At 48.5% G+C, this 9,431-nt stretch overlaps 3 protein-coding genes across 5 annotated transcripts in view; 2 read left to right on the top strand and 1 right to left on the bottom strand.

Moving 5' to 3' along the window:
- Nucleotides 1–9,431, bottom strand: part of LOC149367362 (receptor-type tyrosine-protein phosphatase mu-like) — a 264,042-nt gene that overhangs the window by 214,114 nt on the left and 40,497 nt on the right. The gene's annotated exons all lie outside the window — the stretch shown is intronic.
- Nucleotides 2,874–5,948, top strand: LOC149367363 (uncharacterized). The gene is made up of 3 exons (XM_089567200.1): nucleotides 2,874–3,328; nucleotides 4,586–4,716; nucleotides 5,524–5,948. Exons 1-3 carry the CDS (start codon nucleotides 2,891–2,893, stop codon nucleotides 5,912–5,914), a joined length of 960 nt encoding a protein of 319 aa, XP_089423326.1. The 5' UTR covers nucleotides 2,874–2,890; the 3' UTR covers nucleotides 5,915–5,948.
- On the top strand, nucleotides 8,282–8,910 carry LOC149367364 (uncharacterized). The gene has a single exon (XM_089567210.1). It carries the CDS (start codon nucleotides 8,297–8,299, stop codon nucleotides 8,846–8,848), a length of 552 nt encoding a protein of 183 aa, XP_089423336.1. The 5' UTR covers nucleotides 8,282–8,296; the 3' UTR covers nucleotides 8,849–8,910.

A 9,431-nucleotide genomic window follows, 5' to 3' on the forward strand; every position in this document is an offset into this window, starting at 1 on the left:
GCCAAATCATACATTTGAATATGCAATCGGCCGTAAATAAAGCTGAACAACTAACATACTTTTTATGCAGCTTAACCTGTCCCTTCGATGTCATTCTATTGACAGAAACATGGTATCGCTCAGACGTTGACGTCATCCATCTTCCCGGGTACAGATCATTTTTTCTTAATCGTACTACGAAGCGGGGCGGAGGCGTAGCAATGTTGATCAAAGAAAACTATTCCTGTGACATTTTATCTGATCACTGCTTAAGTAACGATGACATAGAAATGCTGACAGTTAGGTGTGGCGGTCAAGCTTTTTGCGTTGTTTATCGTCCCCCACATGGGAATACAGCCAATTTTTTTGGCAGCTTCGAACACGAGTTATCTTTTCTTTCTGAAAACTTCTTGGCGTGCATCGGGGGCGATTTCAACATAGATATGAGCACAAGCAGTTCAGTGCAAGAGCGCATGTTAGTCACCATACAAACAGCTGGCTTCCAAAATGAAATCCGCGGACCTACACGTGTTACCTCACATTCTTCTTCTTCTTTGGATCTACTAATCACCAATCGCGAGGATGCGTCATTTGCCGGTCGTATTGCGATAGACATTAGCGACCATCTTCCTATCTTCGTCCGTCTTCAAAAAGAACCTTCTGCAAAGACCTACACGCTACTGACCTACACGCTGCTGATAGCAGAAGCGATAAGCCACCAACCCGTGCCGACACCGATCTTTCATTCGTTTCTCTCTCTCCCTTGCCCCTCTTTCCCTCGCCCCTCTGGCTATATAATATCCCTTGATCCGAGAATAAAGGGTCATTCTCCGGCCTGGCTACGCTGTCTGATGCATCGACCGGGAGCGGTCGATGCATTTTTTTGTCGCCCGCGTCGCAAACCCACCGCGCACGTTTGCGCGCAGGCTAACCTCGGCCTGTGGCTCTTTCGTTTGGGCGGGCAAAACCGAACTTGTGTCACGAATGTTCATGCGCCTTCCATCGTACATGGGTGGGTTTGGTATACCTTGTATCCGCACCATGTGCAATGTGCTCGCCTTGCGAGGAGTACGAGATCTTGTACGCAACCCAGACTATCCCGGGAGAACACTCCTCACATATTTTCTGGGTACAGCGCGTAACGTGTTTTTTTCACAACACGTGGTTGGCCCTACAGCCGAGCAGCCGCCGGCATTTTTCGTTAATGTGCGTCGCACACTGACGTCGTTGACTGCCAGCGTGCCCGATCTGGATGTTGATGAAACCCCACCCTCCAGAATGTGTGAAGCACTAACGGTCGCTGCGCTGACCCGCGAACAACTCCAGAAAACGAGACGGGCACGCTGGCGCCAACTGACCTCAGCTACGCTTCCTGCAGATGTCAGGGACTTCGGCTGGCTGCGAGGCTGGCGGGTCCTGCCCACAAGAGACCGCCTTGCGGCGTGGGGCGTGGCGCCCTCCGCCCGATGCCCGCAGTGCGGTCTGCTTGAAACTTAGCAGCACGCAATGTTTGAGTGTGTAGTTGCGCGCACTTTTTGGACATTAGTGTCACGCATGTTTTTAACCCGCCTGGAAGCGCGCACTAGTTCTCCCGAAGTGTTTCAAAATATGCTCTTGTGTGTCGGCATGTTCGTTTTGTGGCGGCAGCGTGGAGTGGCATCCTTAAATGGGCGTCCGCAAAGAACAATGTTCCCAATGTTGCAGCGCCTGCGCACGCGCCTCTTTGAACAAGCATGCATGGACGCTCTGTCAATGAGCGAGGCTGAGTTCTTGCGCAAATGGTCGACATACTTTATCGTCCTGCGCGGCGGTCGAGTATCGGCATTTTTACTGCATTACTGACATGCTCAGTGCTGCGTCACTGCGCATGTGCTTGAATGATCAGAGAATTAAGTTCATCTGTTTTGTTGTATTTTCTATGCTATGACAGATAAAATAAACTTCTCTTTCTACGACCGGGAGCGGCTTGTCCACCGACAACGCCGTCTTAACAGTGGCGACGAGGCTGAACCAGGACATCGGGCCCAGGGCAGCGGCACACATGGGTCACAGGCTACCGGACTTCGATGATGAAAAAGATAAGTGGCAAGCTTACCTAGTGAAAGTTGAAGCGTACTTGGAAGCCAATGAAATCACAGTTGACGCAAAGAAAAGGGCCTTGCTCGTAGCCGCCCTTGGGACAAAGACAGTTCAAGTTTTGTGCAGTAAAGTAGCGCCAGCAAAAGCAAGTTCGCTGAGCTACGATGAGGTGGTCGACACTTTGAGCAGCTACTATGACCCTACACCGAACGAGATAGCAGAAAGTTTCAAGTTCTTCAACCGCTATCAGAAAGGAGAGGAATCCGTGCAAGAATTCATTGTTGCTGTACGACAAATAGCACAGAACTGCAATTTTTCGTCTATGCTAGACGGAATGATCAGAGACCGCATCGTGTGCGGCGTCAGATCGAAAAGTTTGCAAAAGCAACTTCTGGCGAAAAAGGACCTGTCGCTAAAGGAAGCAGAGGCTCTCGCGCTAGCTGCAGAAAGCGCGGAACTTGATTCACGGGGCATAACCGGACAAGCTCTGGGTGCTAACGTGCTCAATGTAACTCGTCGGCGCAAACCAGAGAGAGAAAAGCCGAAGTTCAGCCCACAAAAACAATGCCAGTGCTGCGGGAACCATGGCCACAAGACGGAAGCGTGTCGCTTTAACAGACGGCAATGTTTCAAATGCAGACAGTACGGTCATCTAGCGAGGATGTGCTCGTCATCGGACATTGTTAACAGAACCGGTACCATGGAAGCGCAAACGCAGCAGGAATCTGAGGACAGTGATAGTAGTACATCGCAGATTTGGTCTCTCCGCACGAAGCAGACACTGCTACCGCCCATTCAGAAAACATTGACGTGGAACGGCGTTGACCTAAAAATGGACATTGATACCGGATCCCCAGTCTGCGTCATTTCAAAAGCTATCTATGACAAGCATCGTAAGGAATGGCCTCCGCTTGCGAAATCGCCGATAAAGTTGTCGTGCTATCTCGGGAAGCTACCCGTACTTGGGGTAATGAGCATGGACGTGTCTTATCAAGCAGCGACCGTTGAATGCAACCTGGTGGTGTTAAACTGCAAAGGCCCCAGTCTTTGTGGCCGGGATCTATTGCAGAAACTGGATGACACGGGAACGGCTGTCCTTCACGTCAAGGCGCAACCCAACAAGACCAGCACAATTCCGCCAGCTGCCCCGCTACCGGCTTTGGCACTACTGACCAGTTACGCCGATCTTTTCACCGAGACCACGGGACTCCTGAAAGGCCCGCCAGCCCGGATTCATCTCAAGAGCGGATCGACTCCGAAGTTTTTCAAGGCAAGGAAGGTTCCTTTTGCGTACAAAGAGAAAGTGTCGCAGGAGTTGGATAGGCTCGCGGAAGCGGGGATAATATCTCCAGTGCCATATTCGGAATGGGCCACGCCCATTGTTCCCGTCTTGAAAAAGGACGGCTCGGTGCGCATTTGCGGAGACTTTAAAGCTACACTAAATCCAGTGTGTGAGGTTGAGCAATACCCGCTGCCAGTCATTGACGATATGTTTGCCAATTTAGCGGGAGGAGAACGGTTCAGTGTGCTAGATCTGCGCGATGCCTATAACCAGGTCGCGCTAGACGAGGATTCGCGGAAACTGACCGTCATTAACACTCACAAAGGACTCTACTGCTACAACCGGCTGCCATTCGGTATCTCGTCGGCGCCAGCAATATTTCAGCGGAAAATTGAATCGGTACTCCAAGGGTTAACCAGCGTGCAGGCCTACCTTTACGATGTGCTGATAGCTGATAAGAGCCTGGATGACGCCAACTTGAAAGCAGTGCTGCAGCGCTTCAGGGAACATTGTATTAAGCTGCGCTCTGATAAATGTCGCTTCGCCGAGCAAGCAGTAACATATCTTGGTCATCGCATTGACAAAAACGGGTTGCATCCAATTGAGAAGAACATCGATGCTATCAGACTAGCCCCTTCTCCGCGTAATGTTGCAGAGTTGCGTGCTTTTCTTGGATTCATCACGTTCTACAATAAGTTTCTCCCTAATCTGTCCACATTACTTGCTCCTTTGTACAAGCTGCTGACGAAGGGAGCCAGGTGGATGTGAAGCGAAAAAGAGCAAGCTGCATTCGAGCTGGCGAAAAAGGCTCTTTGCGCAGCTCCTGTGTTAACGTATTTCAATCCGAAGCTCGAGCTACTTTTGGAATGCGACGCCTCTCCTCACGGGGTAGGAGCGGCACTGTTCCATCGCATAAATGGAGAAAACAGGCCCATTGGATTTCGGTCCCGGACCTTGACTTCGGCTGAAACGAAGTATTCACAGATTGAACGGGAAGCGTTAGCTCTTGTCTACGGTGTTTCACGTTTCCGTGACTACCTACTTGGCAGGGAGTTCACCCTGGTCACGGATCACCGTCCTCTGCTTGGCCTTCTGCGAATGGATCGCCAGACCCCAGTCATGGCCGCCGCCAGAATACAAAGATGGGCGCTCTTACTGGGAGCGTACAAATACAAGCTGCTTTGCAAGTCCGGTAAAATGATGGTCAACGCGGACGTCCTAAGCCGTTTACCTCAAACCTGGCAGGAAACCGAGACTGCACCGGAAGGCGACGCAGAGTTTGTTCTCGCCATCGACCAGTGGGACCAGTCGGCCATCACCATAAATGAATTGCGGTCACTTACAGCAACGGACGAGGTGCTACCCCTTGTATGCAGGTACGTCCGTGAGGGTTGGCCCAACGCGTGTTCAACCGGTAACTCTGAGATGATGGCTTTCTACAAAAAGCGGCAGGAGTTATCTGTTCAGGATGGCCTCCTACTGTGGGGACATCGTGTAGTAATCCCCAAACAGGCACGCGCTAGATTGCTGACGATGCTGCACGAAGCCCATCAGGGCGTCTGCACCATGAAGAAGGTAGCGCGGTCTAAATTTTGGTGGCCGGAGATTGACCTGGATATTTGCAGAATTGCCGCTCAATGCAGAAACTGTGTCCAGGCTTTACCAATGCCACCAGCTCGTGAGCCAGTGAACTGGCCAGCAACCGAAGAAAAGTGGTCCCGTCTGCACCTGGATTTTGCCGGACCTATCAGAGATAAAATGTTGCTAATCGTGGTAGATTCCCACAGTAAGTGGATCGAGGCAATTCCACTAGCGCGTGCAACGTCAAGTAGCACGGTAAACGCGCTGCGTACGCTCTTCAGCCAGTTCGGACTACCGCGCACTGTAGTAACTGATAATGGCACGCCCTTTACGGGGTCGGATTTCGCCACATTCATGGAAAGAAACGGCATTGCCCACATTCGGACACCGCCCTACCATACTCAGAGCAATGGACTCGCAGAACGTGCAGTCAGGACGGTGAAGGATGGACTAAAGAAGATGCCGGGCGTGGATCTCTCAACCGCACTCGCGCGAGTTTTGTGTCGTTACAGGAATGCCTCGCGGCAGTCCGACCTTTCACCTTCAGAAACACTGTTAGGTTATCGACTACGCACTCGACTTGACATGTGTTTTCCTCCCAGGAACAAAGCTGCGCAGCTGTGCAGGGAAGCTAAGAGAACTTCGGACGACGCCAGCTGGAGTTTCGCTCCGGGGGACCCAGTACTAGTCCGTAACTATGGAGTGGGTGACAAGTGGACACCCGGAAAGGTGAAGTCGACAACAGGCGCTCGACTAGTTACTGTCAAGACGGAAGATGAGGTGGTGGTTCGTCGTCATGCTGATCAAGTCCGCAAACGCTACGACGAGGGCTCCACACACACAGGGACAAACAGTCAAGCAGCAGCACCATCGGGACATCCGCTGGCTGAACACAACGCACCCACGTCAGCACCCGTTGACCCTGCACCCCAGGAGACGACGCTGCGCCGGTCAGCCCGGGTGAAGAAACCAGTGGATCGCTATGGCTATTAGGAGGAACGGATGCTGCTGATAGCAGAAGCGATAAGCCACCAACCCGTGCCGACACCGATCTTTCATTCGTTTCTCTCTCTCCCTCGCCCCTCTTTCCCTCGCCCCTCTGGCTATATAATATCCCTTGATCCGAGAATAAAGGGTCATTCTCCGGCCTGGCTACGCTGTCTGATGCATCGACCGGGAGCGGCTTGTCCACCGACAACGCCGTCTTAACAACTAACATACTTTTTATGCAGCTTAACCTGTCCCTTCGATGTCATTCTATTGACAGAAACATGGTATCGCTCAGACGTTGACGTCATCCATCTTCCCGGGTACAGATCATTTTTTCTTAATCGTACTACGAAGCGGGGCGGAGGCGTAGCAATGTTGATCAAAGAAAACTATTCCTGTGACATTTTATCTGATCACTGCTTAAGTAACGATGACATAGAAATGCTGACAGTTAGGTGTGGCGGTCAAGCTTTTTGCGTTGTTTATCGTCCCCCACATGGGAATACAGCCAATTTTTTTGGAAGCTTCGAACACGAGTTATCTTTTCTTTCTGAAAACTTCTTGGCGTGCATCGGGGGCGATTTCAACATAGATATGAGCACAAGCAGTTCAGTGCAAGAGCGCATGTTAGTCACCATACAAACAGCTGGCTTCCAAAATGAAATCCGCGGACCTACACGTGTTACCTCACATTCTTCTTCTTCTTTGGATTTACTAATCACCAATCGCGAGGATGCGTCATTTGCCGGTCGTATTGCGATAGACATTAGCGACCATCTTCCTATCTTCGTCCGTCTTCAAAAAGAACCTTCCGCAAAGACAGCCTTTAAAGTCCGTCGACAGCTACTTTCCCAAAGCCGCCTTGACCATTTCAGGAACAGTATTTAACTTGTGAACTGGAATCCTGTTTTCCAGCACACAACACCCGATGAATCATACAGTGAGCTCCTTCAGCTCTTTCTCCCAATTTATAATGAGTGTTTCCCTATCGTTGAGATAAAACCTTCAAAAAAAGCACGAAAGCCATGGATGACTGCTCGCTTGGTACGACTGGTAAAAAAGAAACACAAGCTCTTCGGGACTTTCATAAAAAGTAGAGCCCCCGCAGTGTTAGCCACTTATAAGTCGCTAAGGAACCGCTTAAACAGCGAAATTAAATCTTCTAGGACTGCCTACTATAATAACTTGTTTAATGCGCATCTCTCAGACCGCCCGAAAGAAAAGTGGAGACGCCTAAATATTCTGCTAAATCGAAATAACCAACATCAGGATCTCGCGAGCCTAGTTATGCATGGCAAGAAAATTGCTGGGCCGTCCCTTGCAAATGCCTTCAACCAATATTTCACTGAAGTTGGATGCAGTCAGTACAATCCAGGTATGTCTAGATTTTTGGGCAACAGGCTAAACGAATCGATGTTTCTTGAACCAACCGACGAAGCTGAGGTTTACTCGGTGTGCAAAAGTTTAAAGAACACGACAAGTCTTGACCCAAGTAATATTCAAAGTTTACCTGTAAAATACGTACTACCTTTGATCGTGCCATGCCTTACACATATTTACAATACCGCGCTTCGCACAGGACGTTTTCCCGCTGCCATGCAGGTGGCAAAAGTTGTGGTTATTTATAAAAAAGGTGATAAAAACGTTCTAGGAAATTACAGGCCAATATCTGTACTACCTTTTTTCTCCAAGGGGCTAGAGCGAATAATGCATCGACGTTACTACAATTTCCTACAGAAGCACTGTGTAATAGCCAACTGTCAGTATGGATTCACAAAGCATAGATCAACTGAGCATGCTCTGCTTGATCAAAAAGAATACATATTAAATAACTTCGAAGCTCAACACCTCACCTTAGGCGTCTTTGTAGACTTTAGCAAAGCATTCGATACACTGAATCACGAAACTCTGTTTAAAAAACTCGACCACTACGGTATACGTGGCCACGCCCTCTGTCTCATTCAATCGTATTTCAGTGCTCGTCGCCAGTATGTTGCTTTAAATCACTGCTCTTCGGACTTGTTAGCAATCACAAACGGCGTGCCCCAGGGCAGCCTTCTGGGGCCGCTCCTATTCAACATATATATTAATGACGTATGCAACATCAGTAACATAGTTAAATACATCATATATGCTGACGACACCAGTCTATTTTTGTCCTCACCTGACATCAAAGAACTAACTAGCACCGCAAATACAGTTTTGTCATCATTATCTGAGTGGTCATCTTTGAACTCATTAAAAATAAACAAACTAAAAACTAAAGCTTTATTGTTCCATCCGAAGGGGCAGCATATAGGCAGTGTGCTACCACTCTATTTCGACAACGCCCCCATTGAGTACGTGGAAACCTTCACATTACTCGGAGTGGTATTTACTGCTACTATGTCGTGGGACGCTCATGTAAGCAAAGTGTGCCTATCCCTTTCCAGATATACTGGGATAATTTCGCGGAATAAACATATTTTACCCGCCAAAACTAAGCTGAATCTGTACTATGCGTTCTTTTATTCTTATGTATCGTATTGCTTCCTTGTATGGGGACAAACCACAGCATCTAACATCCAGAAGCTTGTAGTACTGCAAAAAAGAATACTTCGCGTAATTGCTAATGTACCGTATGATGCTCCGACACGTCCTATCTACCAGCAATACAGAATGATACCCGTAACAAGAATGTTCGATTACAGGTTTGCATCCTTCTATAAAAAAATAATAGCCGAAGACGACACATTTCTTTCTAGCATTGTGACACTTACACCACATCAGACACCGTATATGACACGACAGCGTATCATCTATTTATTACCACGATGCAGAACAAACTATGGTTTTTCCACACTAAAATACATTCTTCCCAAATACTTGAACACGCCCTTTTATGACATGTTGCTCAGCATGTCTGTCTCGGCTATTCGAAATGTGTTTGCAAGCTAGGTCCCACAGTATGCGTACCCATGTATAGAATTCTATTGCATTGAACCGTAAATGTTGTGTAAAACCTTTATTCTGTTGTGCGGAATTACTACTTGTCCATGCAAAATGAAAAGAAAGTTTCCTTTCATGCATGTATTTAAAAAAAAAACAAAAAGTTTCTTTTTATGCACGTGTTTAAAAAAAAATGTTTCCTTTTATGCATATATTTACATGCCTTGTCTTTCCGTGTACCTTGCGTTGTTACCAGTGTATGAAGTAACCATCATAGTCGCTACCAAACTGCCTCTTTGTAGGGGTGGCGAGGCTTGTCAAGCGGTCGTAATGACTGCTTTTTTCTTGCCGCCCTCAGTTTTTGTAAAAAAAAGCTGAAATAAAGTGATTGATTGATTGATTGATTAGAACGGCAGGAAAACGACGGGACCGGTGGCAAAAGATTCGCCTTTCATGGGCCTACACACTGACTTCAAATTCGTAGGCTTGAGACATAGGGGCCGGCCGTCCGAAAGAGACAACCCCGTCTACCGGGGCGGACGCGCCCGAACGGCAAAGTCCGAATAAAGCAGCCCCGTCTACCGGGGCGAAC

The sequence above is a fragment of the Amblyomma mixtum genome, chromosome 1 (assembly GCF_055824585.1).
Source record: "Amblyomma mixtum isolate Tamu chromosome 1, ASM5582458v1, whole genome shotgun sequence".
Lineage (NCBI taxonomy): Eukaryota > Metazoa > Arthropoda > Arachnida > Ixodida > Ixodidae > Amblyomma > Amblyomma mixtum.